Source organism: Coregonus lavaretus (genome assembly GCF_964263955.1).
Source record: "Coregonus lavaretus genome assembly, chromosome: 19".
In the NCBI taxonomy this organism is placed as follows: Eukaryota; Metazoa; Chordata; class Actinopteri; order Salmoniformes; family Salmonidae; genus Coregonus; species Coregonus lavaretus.
Genome location: NC_140006.1, coordinates 23,466,161 through 23,490,461, shown reverse-complemented (window position 1 = coordinate 23,490,461; position 24,301 = coordinate 23,466,161). Strand labels below are relative to the sequence as shown.

General features: G+C 43.0%; 1 protein-coding gene across 1 annotated transcript in view; it reads left to right on the top strand.

Annotated features, from left to right (window-relative positions):
• Positions 1 to 24,301, top strand: part of LOC311147248 (rho GTPase-activating protein 21-like) — an 87,503-nt gene that overhangs the window by 1,872 nt on the left and 61,330 nt on the right. The window contains exons 3-4 of the mRNA XM_084183918.1: positions 18,633 to 18,827; positions 21,353 to 21,371. Coding sequence (XP_084040044.1) covers positions 18,633 to 18,827; positions 21,353 to 21,371 — 214 coding nt within the window. The remainder of the gene's footprint in view (positions 1 to 18,632; positions 18,828 to 21,352; positions 21,372 to 24,301) is intronic.

Here is a 24,301-nt window from a genome sequence, read left to right as displayed (position 1 = left end):
TGTCATTAGAGTGAATTGGATGGTTTTCTCTGAGGAGCCCTAACCTATATAGGCTCTACTAGACAGATCCCCCTCTCCACTCCCGTGATCTGTACCTCATTAAAGCCCAGGGCTTAACTTGTTTAGCAGCCATTTACAGAGCATCATATGGCTCTCTGGATATCGGAAATTGGATAGAGGACAGTGCTTTCTTCCTGTATGCATTGGGTTGTCTGTTATGCTCAGTCTCTGGTAAATATAGAGATGGGTTAGCTTAGGCTATTGCCAGTTTCTTTTCTCCATTACACTGTGTAAAATCTGGACACTGTAAAGTGTTCTGCTTTCTTGCAGAATTAAACTAAAGGTCTGTCCTTTTGATGGCACTCCTAATAGGGATGTAATGATTCACCACATCAGTCCTGGTTCAAATGTTTAAGATATGAGTGCATCGGTCTGCAGGATTCCAAACCGATCCAAATGTAGCATGCATTTGTCAGAAAATCGATACAAAAGTTACGAAACGCCAGTTGACTATTTTTTGTTGTTGCTCAAATCACTTTCTTTCTACCTTCCTGAAAATAACTGTAATCTTTTATGACAACTGCATCCTCTCCTTTAGTGTCAAACTAAGCATGTCATTAGGTTGACAGTAATTGATCTCCAAGTAATTTTGCCTGCCGAACAACCCCAGACAATATCAATAGCCTAGTTAAACTGTGCGCTGTGTGCAGCTTCATGCGCTGACCAACGAGAAGTAGGCCTATAACTGATCTGGCACATCTATGCATCACCTTCAGCATTCAAATGAAAAAAGTTGGTAAAAAAAATCAAGGGAAACATTGCCCCCTCCCCCTAACTGATAGTGGGGTGGTAGATGGCCAATTTCCCTTATGGCTCAGCTCAGGTGCCTACATACACCATAGACATACTGTATACATTATTTACACACACACATATACAGATAAGTCTGCTCAGACAGATCCAGCTCAGAGAGGCCCAGCTGCAGATTTTAATTGAAAATGGAAAATGAATGTATGTATGCAACAAATGTTAGCGCATCAAATCTTATCGATTCTTTCTTCTAATCAAACCGAATCACACCGAATCGTTTCAAACTAAAACGTATCATTCCTGTACCGGAGCCCATGTATCTAGATACGTATCGAATCGTCTTGAAAGGGAAAGATGCACATCCTTAACTTTAATAAAACTAGTGAATCAGACTTTAATGTTTCGATGAACTGAATGAGTTAATTGATGGCCACCGGAAAACGTTATATGTTTCAATTAAACTCCCATCACATTACAAAGCCGGATGATCAGTGTAGGGCTGGGCGATTTTATATAGAATTAATTAGTTTGTTGTCACGATACCAACATTTTACTAATGATATGATACCAGGCCAAGTATCACGATACTGAGTTGTGCAGAAAATCAGTGGCCCAGCGTCCTGTTCCCGTTTTCGAAACATTCGGCGCATGTGCTACGCAAAAACCTGTCACTGAAATTCACAGTTCTACTCAATACAACACATTGAATTTAACTTCACACTGTTCAGTGTATAATAGAATACTGCATAGAATGGCTGATTTGCTTATATTTGCAAAGGCCTACCTGTGATTTGGCTGGAGGAATGGGAGGAAGGAATATACATGCATAATGATCTGCATGTCATTGTGTCAGTAAGGGGAAAACACCTCATGAAACCTTTACTCTTCAGTTAACAGACACACACTGTCTCTCTCTCTCCCTCCCACAAACATACACACACACACTGCTCCCAACTTTTAAAACGTTAGGCACCAAACAGAATTTAAGGAGCACCAGAATTAAATATATATTTTTATATAGTTTAGGCTTACATTAGAACTATATGAATCCTACCTTTGACGCACATTTCATGAGTAGCAGACCCTTTTCCTTTCTTCCTGTGCCAATCACATTTGCCTAAACCTACTGTCAAGTTACCAGGTTGTTAGCTAGCTAGGAAGAAAAAAAGGTATCTGGGAATGTGGGTCATATTTTTTTAACCGTTTAGGCTAGAGACAAGCCGTTTTCTTTGCTGTAAAGCTGCAAGTATGCTTGTCGTGAAGCGGCGCTCCATTTTCCCTCTCTGACACTCAGAGGCTGCATGATGGTGAACTTGCAAAGTCTACTCCGACAGGTGATTAAATTATACAATGTATCAACATTGCTCGCTCTGCGTGCTGCTCCAATGTAACAAATGTACACATCTAACAACAGAAGACTCGTTAGGGTCTGCATCCCCGCTCGCCATCACGGCTAAATTATATATATTTTAAAACTGACACAGGAATAGGTGTGCGTGAAGAGCGGACAAAGAGAAGCAGGTGAGGGCTGGTAGGGGATGCGGCTGGATGATTACAGCTGCCACGTGATATGCGCATGAAAGTGAAGTGGATATTATTGGACCTGCGCTTACAAGCGACTAGTGGCTGTTGCTTAAATTCAACTGCATTTATAAACAAAACTGACATTATAAACATTTTATAACCGGCACCACCAGGTTCTTTAGATCGGTAGGGATGAAAAATTAAGTAGTAGTATCATATGAAACGGTACTACAGTATTCTAAAATGTTTGCATTGTAGGTGTCATGATGTTTTGGTACCGTGATATTACTGTGGTACCGGTATACCGTGCAACACTAATTAGATTAATTCGAATGCATGTTTCAGCACAATGTTCTAAATGCCTGTATTGCAATAGAGGTTTACATTCTGTCCTGTTTTTATGAGTGTTTGACTTTTTGGTCTCCTCTGCTCCTTCTGTGCTGTGTGCACTGTGCACCTTCTCATTCGCACACAGACACCAAACCCCTTCCCACAACAATACACATTTTATGACTCCCAAAATGTAGAACAGTTCAGACCATACTAAGACGAGAGTATCAATGAACATGACTGTGAAAAATTAATGCTGTTTCAGGGTTCGAACCACCTAGTTTATAATGTTCTATAATGCCTGCTATCAGAAGTTGGTCATTGTTAGTGGATGTGCATTATCCATGTTTCTGGTAAAATGTGTAACAAAAAGGGCATTTTCATAAACTTGAAAGCAAGATCAGTGATTATTGCAAAAAACAGTTTAAACTATTTTGATAAAATATTTAAATAATTGCTGGGTCTTGTGGTTGTGGAAGGCTTATACAGTGGGGGAAAAAAGTATTTAGTCAGCCACTATTTGTGCAAGTTCTCCCACTTAAAAAGATGAGAGAGGCCTGTAATTTTCATCATAGGTACACGTCAACTATGAAAGACAAATTGAGAAAAAAAAATCCAGAAAATCACATTGTAGGATTTTTTATGAATTTATTTGCAAATTATAGGGGAAAATAAGTATTTGGTCACCTACAAACAAGCAAGATTTCTGGCTCTCACAGACTTGTAACTTCTTCTTTAAGAGGCTCCTCTGTCCTCCACTCGTTACCTGTATTAATGGCATCTGTTTGAACTTGTTATCAGTATAAAAGACACCTGTCCACAACCTCAAACAGTCACACTCCAAACTCCACTATGGCCAAGACCAAAGAGCTGACAAAGGACACCAGAAACAAAATTGTAGACCTGCACCAGGCTGGGAAGACTGAATCTGCAATAGGTAAGCAGCTTGGTTTGAAGAAATCAACTGTGGGAGCAATTATTAGGAAATGGAAGACATACAAGACCACTGATAATCTCCCTCGATCTGGGGCTCCACGCAAGATCTCACCCCGTAGGGTCAAAATGATCACAAGAACGGTGAGCAAAAATCCCAGAACCACACGGGGGGACCTAGTGAATGACCTGCAGAGAGCTGGGACCAAAGTAAGAAAGCCTACCATCAGTAACACACTACGCCGCCAGGGACTCAAATCTTGCAGTGCAAGACGTGTCCGCCTGCTTAAGCCAGTACATGTCCAGGGCTGTCTGAAGTTTGCTAGAGTGCATTTGGATGATCCAGAAGAGGATTGGGAGAATGTCATATGGTCAGATGAAACCAAAATATAACTTTTTGGTAAAAACTCAACTCGTCGTGTTTGGAGGACAAAGAATGCTGAATTGCATCCAAAGAACACCATACCTACTGTGAAGTATGGGGTGGAAACATCATGCTTTGGGGCTGTTTTTCTGCAAAGGGACCAGGACGACTGATCCGTGTAAAGGAACGAATGAATGGGGCCATGTATCGTGAGATTTTGAGTGAAAACCTCCTTCCATCAGCAAGGGCATTGAAGATGAAACGTGGCTGGGTCTTTCAGCATGACAATGATCCCAAACACACCGCCCGGGCAATGAAGGAGTGGCTTCTTATGAAGCATTTCAAGGTCCTGGAGTGGCCTAGCCAGTCTCCTGATCTCAACCCCATAGAAAATCTTTGGAGGGAGTTGAAAGTCTGTGTTGCCCATGGACAGCCCCAAAACATCACTGCTCTAGAGGAGATCTGCATGGAGGAATGGGCCAAAATACCAGCAACAGTGTGTGAAAACCTTGTGAAGACTTACAGAAAACGTTTGACCTGTGTCATTGCCAACAAAGGTTATATAACAAAGTATTGAGAAACTTTTGTTATTGACCAAATACTTATTTTCCACCATAATTCGCAATTAAATTCATTAAAAATCCTACAATGTGATTTTCTGGATTTTTTTTTCTCATTTTGTCTGTCATAGTTGACGTGTACCTATGATGAAAATTACAGGCCTCTCTCATCTTTTTAAGTGGGAGAACTTGCACAATTGGTGGCTGACTAAATACTTTTTTCCCCCACTGTATTAAGCCTAGGTATAATTTTACAAGCCCTGAATTCATTAGATTATTCCTGACTGTTTGAAATGCAATGTATTAACCTTTTAATTGTGAAACAAAGCTTATATAGAGAAAACGTGAAAATGATGCATACTGTGAATTGCAGATTAGCTTGAAAAAACCAGAGACATTATTTTTTTGCCCATATCGCCCAGCCATAGGGCAGTGTAATGTTTCGAGCTTGATGAGTTTGGGTGTGCACGTATGTACTGTTCTACTGTGTGTATGTTTTTTGAGGGCTTTATACTTCTGCATGGTGGAAAACAATTGTCATGACATATAGTCTGTGCCGTCCAACCTTTAGCCAGGGAGTCGAAGCATCAGTGATGCTCACAGAAGATATGAATGGGCTGCACGGCTACAGAGACTGCCTTTCCCATGCCAGGAACAACCACTTTCACTCATAGTTAAGGTAACCAGTGCTTGGCTGAGAAGTCACGCCAAGCTCAATCCCAATTGTCCTAGAAATGTTCCTTCCTCTAGGCTAATGTCTAAAATACCTCAAATTACTTTCAAACGTTCTTTCGGCACATGAGGATGATGTGGTAGGTCCTAATCATCTTAAAGGTCAGAAATCACAGGATGGAAAAACCTTCAACTTCTTTAAAAAAAATGCCCTGCTGCACCAAGATTACAGGGCCTGTAAAATGGTATTATATATTAGGCTACATAACGTAGAAGGTAAGTGGGTAACTCAATGATACGTAAGCCAGCATTACAAGACAAAACATCCTAGGCACACACACACAAGAGGCTCTCTGCTCTGCATCATTATCTTAGGCCTTTCACAGTGAAGTGCTTGGTTTACACTAGATGTGGTGTAAAATGTGGCAGCCCACAGAGAGCTTTACTTTTTCACAGTTTAATACGGCCGTGTTTGATGTATTTAGGCCTGATGTCATGTGGTCTGTGCATGTGTCATGGCTTGATAAGCCTTTAAACATAGAGGCCATGCGTCAGTGAAAGACTAACAAGAGTGAAATGCCGTAATCCCTCGTCTGTTTGAAGAAAATACTAGCTGTTTGAAAATGAAGGGAGGACCTGGAGGAGTTTTCCAGGCTTAGCTTAGTATCGATGGTGCGCTTGTGCGTTGTAGTTCGTGTGTGTGTGACTGTAGCTTCTGAACCTTACAAATGACCACATACAAATGTGTAAACACTCAGTCTCTAAAGCATGCTAGCTAATATTCCAATACTACATTTTACATTTATGTCATTTAGCAGACGCTCTTATCCAGAGCGACTTACAGTTAGTCCATACATTATTCTTTTTTATTTTCATACTGGACCCCCATGGGAATCGAACCCACAACCCTGGCGTTGCAAACGCAATGCTTTACCAACTGAGCTACCTCCCTGCCGGCCATTCCCTCCCCTACCCTGGACGACGCTGGGCCAATTGTGCGCCGCCCCATTGATCTCCCGGTTGCGGCCGGCTACAGCAGAGCCTGGATTCGAACCAGGATCTCTAGTGGCACAGCTAGCACTGCGATGCAGTGCCTTAGACCACTGCGCCACTCGGGAGTAAAGCATTGTTCGATAACTAAGCCAGATAATGTTTTAAAGCATATTTCAAGTAATCTTATGTCTCATGTTGCCCGTATATGTTTAGTTATGTTATGTAACCTAAGAGTAATGTTTTCTATAATATGCTCAGGCAGCTCGCATTCAGTAAGTAGGGGCCATAGTACCGGCAGGGATTCCATTGAGGTCCTAAGCCCTGAGGCTGTTGTCATGAAGCTGATGTATGACTTCTGATGCTCTGCTCTCCATTCCACAATCTGATATGAAATGAACCGTAGCTTTGAGTTCAGTGCTTCACACACGTTCCGTGCTGCCACACCCAATGCAAATACTAAACACTGGCATTCTGGTAGTGATTCATAGACTGAATGGCGTGTGTGTGATGATCATTTATCCAGAATGGATTTGTGTTTGTTGTTTCTCTGTGGTTGTCTTTTGTAATTCATGTGTGATACATGAAGTTAGTGTTTGTGCTGAACTGGTAGTAACCAATATGTTCTCCTTTGTCTCAACTAGAGGCAATAGATGCATCACCTCTTATTGATCCTCCCCATTAGGTTTGCATTGTAACCATCATGCTAGCTCCAGTTATAAGTATCAGTGTTTAACTGGAGAGGCAGTTCCTCTGCTTGGTTGTCTAGTCCTGCTGCTTCGGCTTTGGCTCAGCTGAGAGGAAGGAGGGCGAGAGCCGGTCAGGGAGACGATCGGGCGGTCAGGGAATGTTTGGCTGGAATTTATTTGCCGGGTCTGTCACCACAGCATTAACTGTGAGGGGCAATGATAGCCCTGCTAGGCATGCGTCTATCTGGACTAAGGAGCGGCCTGCCAACAACCCCCAGCCACATCTGAGGACTGGATATGGCTGGAATGAGATCCACTGCTGAATTAGATCTGGTGAACTGGGGTTGGCATGCCCCGAGGGGTGAGGCATTTGAAGCCTGCCCTTTCAGGACTATTTTAATTCATAAGGTTTTAATTTCTCAACAAGAGCTCTGTATAATTTAGAGAATATGGCTGTTACTGAATAGCCTACATATAGTTATAGGTAGGGGCAGATCAGCATAGCTAGGCTTAACTTACAGCAGAACCCGCATACTGCATAGCCTAATTATTCTCAAACATTACATGGATTTAAGTGGAATGTATAGGAATGAATGTAGGACAAACACACCTCCACATGTACACACAAACAGGGAAGTTGTGCTAGTGCTGTGGAAACAACAGTCACAGCTGGGGCAGACACACAATCAGAAACCTGTTTGTCCAGTTAGTTCCCACCAAACCAAACTCACTCAGGTGTCACGCAGCTGCACCTGAAGCTCTATTTCACAGCAGCCCTTCTGCCATTGGCTCGTTCTCCCATGATAAGGTTGAGCCCCTGATGTCCCGTGTCCCTCTGTTCTGTTGAACTTCTGTTTTGTTGACCACAAAAAAGCTGGGTGAATTCATTTGAATTCAATCACTTCTTGACAGCACTAGGCTTGGCCGGTATACCAGGATATTTTGAAATCGCCACGGGATGGTTTTTCAATACCGTTGAAACTGTTTATTTTAAATTTTTTATAAATATTTGTAGCTACTTTAAGTAAATACCTACAGTCAACTTGAGCAATACGTTAGCAGATAAAGAAGATCACATTCTTCACGTCACCTGTCACACTATTTTTCATTAGGAAGCTTACTGGTAGTCCCCCAGTCACGTGGTGTTTGTTTACAAGCACACAACGATGAGAGACCAGAGCCTCTTGAGTCACTCACTGTTGTGCAGCACGCGCCAGGTGATCTAGTTACAGTATGGATTTCACAACTAAATGTTTGCCAGCTAGATATCTTTACTATTAAGTTAACTGTCTAAAATGTGCTAAATGCTCTGCAGTTGTGCATTTGGTTTGCTAATTTAGTAGCTAGTTAGCTATCTAGCTAAGTGGTAAGCTTCTTCCAAAATCAAGCTTTGCTTGGTGACAGCAGAGAATCCCCTCAAGAGCTTTGCTGTCTAATATTTGTTTGGTGTGTGCAGCAAACTGAGTAGCAGGTCTGGAATTTCATGATTTTAGTGGAAGGCCATGTGGCCTTCAAGAGGTGCCCAATCTGCTAAGGCACCAAGACCATTAACCAAAGTAGCCAATTAAATTAATTTGAAAACCCCAAAACGGTAGCTATTATGTTAAGAAAAACGTGAGCGTATGTAAATGTACATAAATAATTAGCCTACATGTCGAAGTGTAGGTGATAGCCTATGTGAATTGGCTACAATCTGTCATGTCCAGACCGATGCTGACATGAGGGAGGCACCTGAAAATGTAGCCAAACTTTAATTAGACTTTTAATTCGGAAAGTATTCTGACCCCTTGTTTTTTCACACATTTTGTTACGTTACAGCCTTATTCTAAAATTGATTAAATTGTTTTTTCCCCTCATCAATCTACACACACTACCCCATAATAACAAAGCAGAAACAGGTTTTCAGACATTTTTGCAAATGTATAAAAAAGTGATAATCACATTTACGTAAGTATTCAGACCCTGTACTCAGTACTTTGTTGAAGCACCTTTGGCAGCGATTACAGCCTAGAATCTTCTTGAGTATGACACTACAACCTTGGCACACCTGTATTTGGGGAGCTTCTTCCATTCCTCTCTGCAGATCCTCTCAAGCTCTGTCAGATTGAATGGGGAGCGTCACTGCACAGCTATTTTCAGGTCTCCAGAGATGTTCGATTGGGTTCAAGTCCGGGCTCTGGCTGGGCCACTCAAGGACATTCAGAGACTTGTCCCGAAGCCACTCCTGCGTTGTCTTGGCTGTGTGCTTAGGGTCGTTGTCCTTCTGGAAGGTGAACCTTCGCCCCAGTCTGAGGTCCTGAGCGCTCTGGAGCAGGTTTTCATCAAGGATCTCTCTGTACTTTGCTCCGTTCATCTTTTCCTCGATCCTGACTAGTGTTCCAGTCCCTGCCGCTGAAAAACATCCCCACAGAATGTTGGTACCCTTCCTCAGATCTGTGCCTCAGCACAATCCTGTCTCAGAGCTCTACAGACAATTCCTTCAACCTCATGGCTTGGTTTTTGCTCTGACATGCACTATCAGCTGTGGGACCATACATAGACAGGTGTGTGCCTTTTTCAAATCATGTCCAATCAATTGAATTTACCACAGATGGACTCCAATCAAGTTGTAGAAACATCTCAAGGATGATCACTGGAAGTCTCATAGCAAAGGGTCTGAATACTTATGTAAATAAGGTATTTCTGTGTTTTATTTTTAATAAATGTGCAACAATTTCGAAAAACATGCGATATTGTGTGTAGATTGAGGGAAAATAATGATTTAATCAATTTTAGAATAAGGCTGTAACGTAACAAAATGTGGAAAAGGGAAGTGGTCTGTATACTTTCCGAATGCACTGTACAGTGCCTTTAGAAAGCATTCATACCCCTTGACTTATTACATCCTGAATTCAAAATGGATTAAATTGATTTTTTCCCCTCCCCATCTATACACAATACCCTATAATGACAAAGTGAAAACTTGTTTGTAGACATTTTTGCAAATTTATTGAAAATGAAATACAGAAATCTCATTTACATAAGTATTCACACCCCTGAGTCAATACTTTGTAGAATCACCTTTGACAGTTATTACAGCTCTGAGTCTTTCTGTGTAAATATGTAAGAGCTTTCCACACATGGATTGTTCAACATTTGCCCATTCATTTTTTTCACAATTCTAAAAGCTCTGTCAAATTAGTTGTTGATCATTGCTAGACAACCATTTTCAGTTATTGTCATAGATTTGCAAGTAGATTTAAGTCAAAACTGTAACTTGGCCACTCGGGAACATTCACTGTCTTCTTGGTAAGCAAACTCCTGTGTAGACTTGGCCTTTAGATTTTAGGTTATTGTCCCCGGTTTTAGGTTACAGTGGGGAAAAAAAGTATTTAGTCAGCCACCAATTGTGCAAGTTCTCCCACTTAAAAAGATGAGAGAGGCCTGTAATTTGCATCATAGGTACACGTCAACTATGACAGACAAATTGAGATTTTTCTTTTCAGAAAATCACATTGTAGGATTTTTAATGAATTTATTTGCAAATTATGGTGGAAAATAAGTATTTGGTCACCTACAAACAAGCAAGATTTCTGGCGCTCACAGACCTGTAACTTCTTCTTTAAGAGGCTCCTCTGTCCTCCACTCGTTACCTGTATTAATGGCACCTGTTTGAACTTGTTATCAGTATAAAAGACACCTGTCCACAACCTCAGTCACACTCCAAACTCCACTATGGCCAAGACCAAAGAGCTGTCAAAGGACACCAGAAACAAAATTGTAGACCTGCACCAGGCTGGGAAGACTGAATCTGCAATAGGTAAGCAGCTTGGTTTGAAGAAATCAACTGTGGGAGCAATTATTAGGAAATGGAAGACATACAAGACCATTGATAATCTCCCTCGATCTGGGGATCCACGCAAAATCTCACCCCGTGGGGTCAAGATCACAAGAACGGTGAGCAAAAATCCCAGAACCACACGGGGGGACCTAGTGAATGACCTGCAGAGAGCTGGGATCAAAGTAACAAAGCCTACCATCAGTAACACACTACGCCGCCAGGGACTCAAATCCTGCAGTGCCAGATGTGTCCCTCTGCTTAAGCCAGTACATGTCCAGGCCCGTCTGAAGTTTGCTAGAGTGCATTTGGATGATCCAGAAGAGGATTGGGAGAATGTCATATGGTCAGATGAAACCAAAATATAACCTTTTGGTAAAAACTCAACTCGTCGTGTTTGGAGGACAAAGAATGCTGAGTTGCATCCAAAGAACACCATACCTACTGTGAAGCATGGGGGTGGAAACATCATGCTTTGGGGCTGTTTTTCTGCAAAGGGACCAGGACGACTGATCCGTGTAAAGGAAAGAATGAACGGGGCCATGTATCGTGAGATTTTTGAGTGAAAACCTCATTCCATCAGCAAGGGCATTGAAGATGAAACGTGGCTATGTCTTTCAGCATGACAATGATCCCAAACACACCGCCCGGGCAACGAAGGAGTGGCTTCGTAAGAAGCATTTCAAGGTCCTGGAGTGGCCTAGCCAGTCTCCAGATCTCAACCCCATAGAAAATCTTTGGAGGGAGTTGAAAGTCTGTGTTGCCCAGCGACAGCCCCAAAACATCACTGCTCTAGAGGAGATCTGCATGGAGGAATGGGCCAAAATACCAGCAACAATGTGTAAAAACCTTGTGAAGACTTACAGAAAACGTTTGACCTGTGTCATTGCCAACAAAGGGTATATAACAAAGTATTGAGAAACATTTGTTATTGACCAAATACTTATTTTCCACCATAATTTGCAAATAAATTCATTAAAATTCCTACAATGTGATTTTCTGGATTTCTTTTTCTCATTTTGTCTGTCATAGTTGACGTGTACCTATTATGAAAATTACAGGCCTCTCATCTTTTTAAGTGGGAGAACTTGCACAATTGGTGGCTGACTAAATACTTTTTTTCCCCCACTGTATTTGTCAAACATGACTGCCTGTCACGATCGTTTATGGAAGATACGGACCAAGGCGCAGTGTGATAAGCGTAAATTTTATGAAGTACTTAACTCACGACAAAACAACAAACAAACGAAACGTGAAGTCCTAGGTTACACAAAACAAACCTTAACGGAACAAGATCCCACAACGACTGGTGCCAAACAGGCTGCCTAAGTATGGGCCCCAATCAGAGACAACGAGATACAGCTGCCTCTGATTGGGAACCACCCTGGCCAACATAGATCTAAACGATCTAGCACATCAACATAGAAAATACAACACAGAATCTACACACCCTGGCTCAACATTTCAGAGTCCCCAGAGCCAGGGCGTGACAGTACCCCCCCCCCCCCCCCCCCCCTCGGAGGTGGATCCGGCTCCGGGTGTGACCACCACTTTCTTTCCACCTCCCCGTTGCACCCCTGGTCTGGTCTGGCACCGCTGACTGGAGCTGCACCCGACGACGGTGGATCGATCTGTACAGGCTCCGGACTGGAGCCGCTGGCCGGAGCTGGACTGGGCACCGGTGGAGCGGATTGCTCTGGCTCCGGAGTGGATCCGCTGACAGGAGTTGGACCGGACCCCGGTGGAGCGCATTGCTCTGGCTCCGGAGTGGAGCAGCTGACCGGTGCCGGACCAGGCACCGGGTGAACAGGCACGGGCCGTGCCGGACTGGACACACGCACCACTGGCTTGGTGCGGGGAGCAGGAGCGGGCCGGACCAGGCTGACGACGCGCACCACTAGCTTGGTGCGGGGAGCAGGAACGGGCCGCACCGGGCTGACGACGCGCACCACTGGCTTGGTGCGGGGAGCAGGAACGGGCCGCACCGGGCTGACGACGCGCATCACTGGCTTGGTGCGGGGAGCAGGAACGGGCTGGACCGGGCTGACGACGCGCACCACTGGCTTGGTGCGGGGAGCAGGAACGGGCCGGGCTGGACTGGGAACACGCACCACTGTCTTGGTGCGGGGTGCAGGAACAGGCCGGACCGGGCTGGCGACGCGCACCACTGGGTTGGTGCGAGGGGCAGGAACAGGCCGGACCGGGCTGGCGACGCGCACCACTGGGTTGGTGCGAGGGGCAGGAACAGGCCGGACCGGGCTGGCGACGCGCACCACTGGCTTGGTGCGAGGGACAGGAACAGGCCGGGCTGGACTGGGAACACGCACCACTGGCTTGGTGCGGGGAGCCGGAACGGGCCGGGCCGGACTTTGGAGGCGGACTGGAGGTCTGGAGCGAAGAGCTGACACAACCCGTCCTGGCTGAATGCCTACTTCCACACAATACGTGTGAGGCATCAGCACAGGACGTACGGGGCTGTGCACTCGTACTGGCGCTACAGCACGTGGCACTGGCGCAGGATATACGGGACCGAGGAGGCGTACTGGAGACCACGAGCGTTGAGCCGGCACACCCCGTCCTGGCTGAATGCCCATCTTTTCACGACACGTGCGTGGTGCTAGCACAGGACATACAGGACTGTGCCGGAACACTCGCGGCACAGTATGTGGCTCCGCATAACACGGAGCCTGCCCAGTCACACGCTTCCTAGCCTGAGTACGGGGAGTTGGCTCTGCTCTAACCCTCGGCCCCGCCAACCACCCTTTTAGCCCCCCCAATTTTTTTTATTGGGGCTGTCTCTCGGGCTTCCTCCTCGGCCGGTACCCTCTGCGTTGCCGCTGCTCCTCTCTATAGCGCGCCTCCACAGTCTCCTCCCAAGGACGGCGATCCATTCCGGCCTGAATCTCCTCCCAAGTCCAGGATCCCTTCCCGTCCAGGATCTCCTCCCAGGTCCAGGCTGTCTGTTCCTGGACACGCTGCTTGGTCCTCTTTTGGTGGGATCTTCTGTCACGATCGTTTATGGAAGATACGGACCAAGGCGCAGCGTGATAAGCGTAAATTTTATTAAGTACTTAACTCTCAACAAAACAACAAACAAACGAAACGTGAAGTCCTAGGTTACACAAAACAAACCTTAACGGAACAAGATCCCACAACGACTGGTGCCAAACAGGCTGCCTAAGTATGGTCCCCAATCAGAGACAACAAGATACAGCTGCCTCTGATTGAGAACCACCCTGGCCAACATAGATCTAAACGACCTAGCACATCAACATAGAAAATACAACACAGAAACTACACACCCTGGCTCAACATTTCAGAGTCCCCAGAGCCAGGGTGTGACACTGCCGTTTAGCCTACAGTGCCTTCAGAGCCTTCAGAAAGTATTCACACCACTTGACGTTTTCCACATTTTGTTGTGTTAGTCTGAATTTAAAATAGATTAAATTGAGATTGGCCTACACACCATACCCCATAATGTCAAAGCTGAAACGTCTTGTGTAGATGGAGCGGTCGGAACGCAATTGAGTGAGTGAGACATGAAGGTGAAAGGAAATTTAGGGAGCAGAACTGTGTGATGCTTGCTTTCTTTTTTGTTGTGTCCCGCAAATGCACATGTACAAATGGAATACTAGAATCAAAGCACATTAACATTGTCTTCAAGATACAATTTCGACCAAATAGTTTTACAGTATTTGAACAAAATGTGATCTCTGGTTAAAGAACAATTTTTTTGTGGTCCGTTCGAGTACTCGATTACTCATGCCAATCCCTAGGCCGTAGAGGAAAATGGAGAACACCAACTTTCTATAGAGGGGTCATAATAGTTTGTAGGCCAAACCGTTCGGACGCTACAGACATTGTTGTGAGAAGACAGATTTTCGTTATGTCTCATGGTCTGACAAACACCGCTGTAGCTCTGCCACCTTTCACCGCAGATGTGGAAGGCCGACATCGGCGGGTGCGGTGGATTGAGATGCAGCCCAAGCAAAAAACATATCTCTAGCTTAGACTGAATCTTTAAAATATTATTATTATTTGGTACTTTTTACCCGTTTTTCTCCCCAATCTCGTGATAGTCAATTGGTTGTTACAGTCTTGTCCCATCGCTGCAACTCCCGTGCGGCCTCGGGAGAGGCGAAGGTCAAGAGCCATGCATCCTCCGAAACACGACCCTGCCAAGCCGCACTGCTTCTTGACACACTGCCCGCTTAACCCGGAAACCAGCCACACCAATGTGTCGGAGGAAACACTGTACAGCTGGCGACCGAAGCCAGCGTGCATGCTAGAGCGCGATTGGACAAGGACATCCCAGCGGGATGGAACCCGGATCTGTAGTGATGCCTCTAGCACCTGATCAGTGCCTTAGACTGCTGCACCACTCGGGAGGCCCTAAACAGACTGATTTTTATGGGGATTTTTGTATTATGCTAATTAGATTTCAGCGGGGGCATGGACATCGGCTGTAGGGGGTTATTAAAGGTGCAACAGTCAGCAATAATCTAATTCAGGGTGTGAGACATGAGTCAAATATAAGCCCCACTAATAATTTAATTATTTTATCAAAATAGTTTAACCTGCTTTTTTGCAATCACTGATCTTGCTTTCAAGTCTGTCTATGAAAATGCCCTTTTTGTTGCACATTTAACCAGAACCATGCATAATGCACATAAATAATAATTACTAACTTCTTGTAGCAGGCATTATAGAAATTAACACAGATCTCATAAACAATCTCTCAAGCACCACAGGCTAGTGAGTAGCCAGCTAATTTCAAGTTTAGCCAACTCCGATCTATTTGCTAGCTAACAAGACAGAATAGTTGAACTGTTATGAACACACCCTTCTGTCCGTATCCAACTGTTTGAGCAGCATGCTAGCCTGTCCACTTTGTTCAGATGTTGAAATCAATTGGCCTACCCAATTTCTTTTATATAATTGTGTTTTATGCTTATTGCACATTTATAAAACCGACTGGACAGCTAATATAAGTCTTTGGCTAAAATGCTGCTAGCAGTACATGGTACTGCAATGCTGCGTGCGACAAACTGAGCATTCATTTTCCAGAATCAATGTTAATTGATACTCCTGTTTTAGTAGTGTCTGCTCTAAGCACAATTTGAGTAGTTGAGACATAAAAAGGGTATTGTTAGAAACGTCTCCTCTATTACAGTAAAATAATGTTTCAGTGTTTCAGTGTCAGTAATAACGATTTTTTGGACCAAACCTCAAATGCAAATAATGAGTTGAAACCGCTTGTCAGAGAGGAAGAAGTGATCTCTAGTGCTGAGCGATTAACAAAAATGTTGTATTTTTCTTTGTTTCAATTATTTTAATTCCATTTCATTCGCTTTTTTCCTTTTGAGCTCAATGCGCACATCGTACAGTTTCTCTAGAGGTAAATCAGATCCTGCCTGAACTGTACGATGTGGTAGGGAGTTTAGCGCATAAAATGTGGTAATTAACTACAATGACCATAATTCACTGCGCATCTACTTGTCCGGTCTGTGTTTCTTGTATGACTGCTGTTGAAGAGAGAAGAATGCAGATCATGAGGTGATATAGAGAGCAGCTGTTGCTTCATATCGCTACCTGAAAATACATGATCTAAGCGATTTAGTAGTTGGTATTCATCAGTCAAAGTATGCCTTATTTACTTTGAAGAACTACTAAAATAGTGATTTTGTCAGACAGTATAGGCAGCAGCTCTATAGAGATGAGAGGATGACTTGGAATGAAATAATGAAGTCATCAAATAAAACATGTAATATACACAACTGACATAAATTATGGTTAATAAGTGATCATCAGTAATGGGCAGTCACTACCATCATGGGATTTTTATTAATTGTTTTATTCTGTGTTACTTCATTCAACCCACGTAATGCATAGTGCATTTAATGTTTTAAAAAAGTTATCGAAATCGAAAACTGTGATTATTTCTTAATAATCTAACCGAAACCGAACCGACTGCAAAAAGCACTAATCGCTCAGCATTAGTGATCTCTCAACTTTGTTGACATAAGTGGCAAGGGGAGGGTGTGTGTGTGTGTGTAAACGGAGAGGTGAAGCGAGTGGTTTCACTCTCGCCAAAATCTATCCAAAATAAGTCCAATGCGTTTATATTGGCTTATTTTGGACCTAAGCTTGTCGCCTTTGGGACAACGACTCACTCATGTCTCCGCCCTAACAATGTATCTCGTCATTATGTTCAGATCTCTGGTGTAACTGGGAAGGCGCACACAGCACAGAAGGAGCGAAGGAGATGAGACCAAAAAGACATGAGAACAAGCGGACATAAACGCTCATAAAAACTAAAAATACAAAAAACCTTGATTCTTGAGATACAGGCATTTGGAAAATCGCGTAAAAACATATATTCGAATTAACCCAGTGTCACAGGAAGGCCTCCCGAGCCACGTTCTGTTCACCCTGCTACCATCTAGCAGGTGGAGACGTTACAGGTACATCAAAGCTGGGACGGAGAGAATGAAAAACAGCTTCTATCTCCAGGCCATCAGACTGTTCACCAGTCATCACCAGCCAGTTACCACCCGGTACTCTACCCTATACCTTAGGGACTGCTGCCCCATAAAATTAACACCTGCCAAATGCGGGTAAGATGTTTATTTCACCTGCCACGTTGGCGGGTGGTCAGGGCTCCACAGTGCGAGCATTTCACTCGCCTTTGTGAATAAAAATAGTCAAGTATGATCACATTTATAGTGAAATAAATGCTGCAGTAGCTGTTTTCAAAGTATTTCCGCCGTTTTGTTTCATAGCTTTTAAATTAATCGCACAAAGTCAAAGAACTACGAATTCTATATAGCCTATTCCACCTCGCGCTGCAAAACTGTCTGGCTGGGGGCTGTGCGCACATGAAGAGCTGAGTGAAATATTAATTTTCAGAAGCGCTGCGCACAGGCATAAACGTTGGTCTAATTTACTTGAAACTGAAGTGAGACTTTGTCCTTGTTTCTTGGCTATTTACATTTTGTTCACAATCTAGGTTGTTTTTCAATGTATGAGTTTCAACTGCTAGGGAAGAGAAGAAAACGCTTCTACTAGTCAGACTCAATCTCACAGGCACAAACATGACTCAAATCACACTACCACGGTAACCTCCCGCCCTTAAAGGGGCAGGTGAACATTTTTGTACATTTTTGTCTCATCTGTGGTATTTTGGTTAAGACTCAGGTCACAGAAATGAAATAAACAATATACCACATTACTTCTTACTAGTAATACATTTGTTTTAGAAACATTACAAAGCATGCTCATCTGTTTTTGTGTGTGTTATGTTGGTGTAATTCTAGCGAAAAAAATATATATTTTGGTTTGTAAAAAATCTACCTGCCACAGTGGCTGGTGGACGAAAAAGTTAGTTTTATGCCATGGTGCAAAAGTCATTGAATGCTAGTCACTTTAATAATGTTTACATATTCTATAAACTTATGCTGTACATACCTTTGTACTCTATAGACACCACTTATTTATATCCCGGACTCTTGAGATCTCTTGTTTATTTCTTTTGGTTGCACTACTGGAGGCATTTGTGAATTTCCTCTAGATCCCATGTTTCTGATCACCTAGTCTAGACACATGATGTTGATTTAACTTTATTATTACTGTTGCTTATGAACCGTTATGTAGCAGGATACAGAATAGACACTCAGTCATTGCCAGACTCATGTGATTCATTTTTCAAAATGAATAAATGCGTTCATACCACATGCATAGATTTTTGTCTCTTTGTGAACTTTGTACTACTTTCTCACAATTCTTGCCTTTCTAAGAATTTGAGTAGTCACCTGCAGTATATCTTATTTCAATCTGTCATACAGTTGTGTACAGTATAATAATTGCGCCTCTCTCCCGTCTCCCACCCGCCTTTCCTTGCTTTTCCTCCCTCCCCTTCTCTCTCTCTCCCCTTCTCCCCCCAGAATAACATGCTGGAGTGGGGTGAGCGGGGTGATTCCCCTGCAGGCCTGTTCAACCTGCAGGGAGAGGAGGAGCCCTTCTCATGGCCGGGTCCCAAGACTATCCATCTGCGGCGCACCTCTCAGGGCTTCGGCTTCACCCTGCGCCACTTCATTGTCTACCCACCAGAGTCTGCCGTGCACCCTTACCCCTTCCCGGTAAGCACCACAGTCACGGTCACATGCGCTTCCATTCAGTTCTTTGACATTTGTTTAGCACTTCGTATGATGTCATTGTGGCAGAAGTTGCAACAAAATGTGAGTAATGCCCCAAACACAATTTGAGTAAAATCAGTAACTTAGATGTTGTCCACAAGAGGGCAGCAGTGTGTGTGCAAAGTTTCAGACTGATACATTCAAGAATGAGAGATCTACATAATATTTTGTATCAAGTCTCCCAGGTGTCCCTCACCAGTTTGCCCAAATGTACCCAAGTGGCCCAATTGGTCAATTGATACATTTCCAAGTACATAACTATCGAGAACATACAAACATGCTATGGTAATAAAAAATGTACGTTTACACACTCCCAGGAATGTCATACATGATGGATCATTAGCTCCCTACATAAAAGGTACTAACCTTCACACCTCTAGATGGCCGGGCGGGGGTAGGTGTGGAGCCAGAGACAGCAGAGGGGTCAGACTGGAGGAGCTAGTTCCTACATTTTAATGAGTGGGGGTGGAGGACTTTAATGTGGTGTCTTTGATGTTGGCTCCCACAGGTAATCTTACTCTCTACCACTATAGAGGATTTAAAACAAATCTGATAGAACTCAAGTTTACTATTACTTATTTTATTTAACCTTTATTTTAGCAGGGGGTGAGCACCGCATCAATACATCAAATATACAACACATATCTACACTGTGTGCACAATTATTAGGCAAGTTGTATGTTTGAGGATTAATTTGATTATTGAACAACTACAGTGCTCTCGGTCAATCCAAAATGTGAATAAACCTGAATATTTAAGAAAGTAAAAGTGAGGTTTTGGCTTTCTTTGGAGAATATCTATGTGTGCACAATTATTGGGCAGCTATTAGTGTGCCCAATTATTATGCAACTTAATTAAAAAACGAAAAGTTCCCCATCACACTTGCTTATTTTCATCTGTTAAAGTGAAAATAATAAACAAACAACTCAATTTACAAATAAATTTTCTGACATAAAAAAAACATCTGTGACCAATATAGCCAGACTTCTTTTCAATAACAGTCATAAGCCTTCCATCCATGGAGTCTGTCAGTTTCTTGATCTGTTGACGATCAACTTTTTGTGCAGCAGCAACCACAGCCTCCCAGACACTGGTCAGAGAGGTGTACTGTTTTCCTTCACCGTAAATCGACTGTTTAAGAAGGGACCACAGGTTCTCAATAGGGTTTAGGTAAGGTAAGGAAGGGGTCATTATTCTTTCATCTTTAAGGCCTTTACTGGCTAGCCACGCATTGGAGTACTTCGACGCATGCGATGGAGCATTGTCCTGCATAAAAATCATGGTCTTCTTGAAAGATGCAGACTTTTTCCTGTACCACTGCTTGAAGAAAGTGTCTTCTAAAAACTGGCAGTAGTTTGAGGCTATCTTCATCCCGAAAAGGTCCAACTAGCTCATCTTTAATAATACCAGCCCATACCAGTACCCCACCTCCACCTTGCTGGCGTCTGAGTCGAAGTGGAGCTCCGTGCCCGTTACTGATCCAGCCACGGGCCCATCCATCTGGTCCATCAAGAGTCACTCTCATCTCATCAGTCCATAAAACCTTTGAAAAATCTGTCTTCAGATATTTCTTGGCCGTCTTGACGTTTCAACTTATGTGTCTTGTTCAGTGGTGGTCGGGTTTCAGCCTTCCTTACCTTGGCCATGTCTCTGAGCACTGAACACCTTGTACTTCTGGGCACTCCTGGTAGGTTGCAGTTCTGGAATATGACAGCACTGGAGGATAATGGGTTCCTGGTAGCTTCACGTTTGATTCTTCTCAAATCTTTGGCAGTTAATTTGCGTCTTTTTTTCTCAACACGGTTCTTGCGACCCTGTTGACTATTTGCAACAAAACGTTTGATGGTTCTGTGATCACGCCCCAATATCTTTCAAGAGTGCTGCATCCCTCTGAAATACTTTTTAAAAAATTTTGACTTTTCAGAGTCAGTTAAATCAATTTTTTGGCACATTTTGCCTGAGGAAAAGAAGCTGCCTAATAATTATACACACCTTGATATAGGGTATTGATCTCCTTAGGCAACACCCTCCCTCATTACACAAATACACATCACCTGATATGCTTAAATCCAATAAGTATCAAACAATAGCATGGTATTTATTCGCTGTAATAGCTACTGTAAAATGGACACTGCAGTTAAATTAACAATCATTTAAGCTTTCTGACCATATAAGACATGTCTGTCCCGGAAAGTTGGCTTTTGTTTGCAACGCCATTCTAGTCAAATATTGCATATTGAGCAGCAACTGTCCCGATTTCGGGACACTGATCCAGTAGAGTTAAACAACTCCCTGACCTCTTTCAACTCCGATATCTTCATCATTGCTGGTGGCAAATAACAAAATGGCAGATTTTATCCGCACCAAAGGATGTATCATAACTGTTGGGATATCAGACATTACAGACCAATGCTGCATCTCTAAGGGCATTAAAACTCATGTTTGTTTTTTTAATTAATTTTTTACAGGAAGAGCATGGCCGCAGAGGTAAGTTGACAGTTACTTCCTCTCCCTGTCTGTCTGTCCTTCAGTACTGCATAGTCAGTCACTCTGTCTCTACCTCCCACTTAGTATGATTTTTCCATCTGTTGATTTAGCTCTTTTACTGTACTTCCTTGTTATGCACATGGCACGATGTAGCTGTTGTGTTAGGGTGACCTTTGTAGAGGCCTGCCTGAAACTGTTTGGCCAGCAGCACCACCGGTTACTGTCCTCAACTGACCCTTGACCTTTATCCTTCCAACTGCACTTTGTTGTCAGTGTCAACCCTTTCACATCACTACAAAATGTTACCCAAAGCCCTTGTTTTTAGTTTTTTGCATTTTTCGATTGTGTGTTTGTAGGTGTGTGTGTGTGGGTGTTTTGTGCATGGGTGTTTTGTTGTTTTACGTTTAGGGCTGTGGCGGTCATGACATTTTTTCAGCCGGTGATTGTCAAGCAAATAACTGCCGGTCTAACGGTAATTGACCGTTAATTAACATAAACACATAATTTAGCATCTCCTGTCTTCCATGCATAGTCTACAAGCCACTGATGCAGACCTTTTGGAACATCTACATTTAAAAAAGTATAATGAATCCATGTAATATAGCCTACACCATCACAATAAATCCATTATTTATTTTAGACAGGTCTAAGGAAACATGATATAAAGAAAATGTAGTCTACTCTGAGTTGCCCTTATGTTAGGCCCTGAGCTGGCTATGCCATATGGCGGCGGGCTACACTAGTTCACTTAGCAGACAAGACTTGCTTAGAATTCCGTGGCATTATTTTATATTATTTTATAGTATGAAGAATACAATTGAACATAGCTGAATAACATAGAAAGGCTATTTTCTCCAAACGATTTGAGGGAGTGCGCACATGCGGCTATTCTGTGTTGAGCGGTTAACAAAGAAACAGGTACTCCTATATGCTTAATTTAGTTATTTATGTAACTTTAGTTGTGATACAAATGTTGGGCTATATGTTTAGATTTTTAGACATTCTAAGGCTGCATGATGCGACTCTAATGATGATTTGAAAAAAGGCAAATGAAAGGCATGAGCTCTGCTTTTGTTTTTTGCGCAGGCTGTACACACTTCATCAGTCTCCCATTCACAATTTGACAAGCACTTGATAATGCAAGGAATTTCCTGGGGCATCCCCTTTGTGTGGCCGTAATGCCCCCTAAAAAAATCCATGCCTTTTGTGGCCGTTGTGCCCTTGGGCTGAATATAATAATTATAATTCCCTTCTCCCGGCTGTGCGCTTCGAAGCACCTCTCACTCACATGGCTCTCCGTCATGTGATCGGGTCTTTCTCACAGGCTACAAGTGAAGACAGACACATCGGAGACACAAATGCGCGCGTCCTTATCCAATTCCGAGGCGCATATTGAAGATATTGGAAGAACTGTCCACATTTACTTTTCGTCAGCCAACAAGATAAGTAGGCCTAACGAACAGCAACAGCACTAGCCTATGTCAATCTTCTATCCACCATAGTACAAAAGTTGACCTATTCTGTGCAAGAAAGAAATATTCCAAATATAGTCTGGGACAGTTGTGGGATGCAATAGATCCCAAATTAATACAACCACTAGCATCAAAAAACATATTTTAAGTAATGAGGGTGATGCAACAGATCAGAACATTTAGCTTAAAATGTTGATAAATTATTAGGCTATTTCTTCACATTATAAGCGCAGCAATGCACACACGGCGGTAGGCTATAAGCGCGAATGTTTCATTAGCAGGAAAACACCATTCTCAAAAGTAACCGCAAATGCGATTTATGCATGTAGTCCTTTTATTATAAAGCTTTATTTTTATGGTGAAAATGATCTTCAAACCTTATCAAAACATATAGGCCTATGGGCTAGGCTACATGAGGTGTGAGACTATGATTTGAAAAGGTCTGGGGGAAAAAAAGGCTTGCGCTGTTTCTTGCCTTAAGATGGGCATCATTCACAAGTGATAGGCTAATATTGTCACCCATCAGACTATTCTTGATTTAATCTTGTCTTTACATATACTAAATAATGTGTGACATTTGTTTTGATTTAGAATGGACCATTATCATGCACCTCTCTCGAAACAGGGGTAGGGGGAAAAATAAATGGAATATGCACTTAAATAGCGAATGGAGGACGCTTTTCCCATGGTTCATTTTCATGCCAGCCAGGTAGGCTATACTCCTGTTGTAAAGAGAAGCAATGTGCTTAATATTAGGAAAGTTGAGAAATAATAATAATATGCCATTTAGCAGACGCTTTTATCCAAAGCGACTTACAGTCATGCGTGCATAAATTTTTTTCTTGTGTATGGCGTTACAAGCGCCGTGCTCTACCAGCTGAGCTACAGAAATAAATATAGTAGGCCTAGCCTATAGAAAGCTGATGGGATCCTCCTCTTTTTAATAGAGGCCATCACTCTGTTTACTCTCACAAAATGCATAGCCTATAGAAATGTTGCGCAACATGAGCTAATGAGCTCTCATTAAGTGTTTGATTAGATTTTCGATCACATTTGCATTGATGTCAGAGTGATTAGAGGGACAATAGAGTGCTGAGTACCAGGCTTTTAGCAAGTTTGGTAGGCTACTAATGACCATCAGCAGCATCAAAGCTTGGAGAAGCCTAATTACTGTGACTAAACGGTCACATGGAATTTGACTGCCATCATGACTCTTGACTGCCGGTGTGGCGGTGTAATACGGTCACCGTAACAGCTCTAGTCCTGTTGAAGAAAGATTATAACCCTTAACCCCTTTCAATTCACAACAAAGTTACCCAAAGCCTTTGTTTTTAGGCTTTCATTTTTTTTGTAGAACACTACACCCGTTGAATAAAACTAATCATGCCCACATTCTGAGCAATCCGTTTGGCCTGTGGTCTGCTGTTCCAGTGTGTCTCGTCTCCTCCTAACACCACA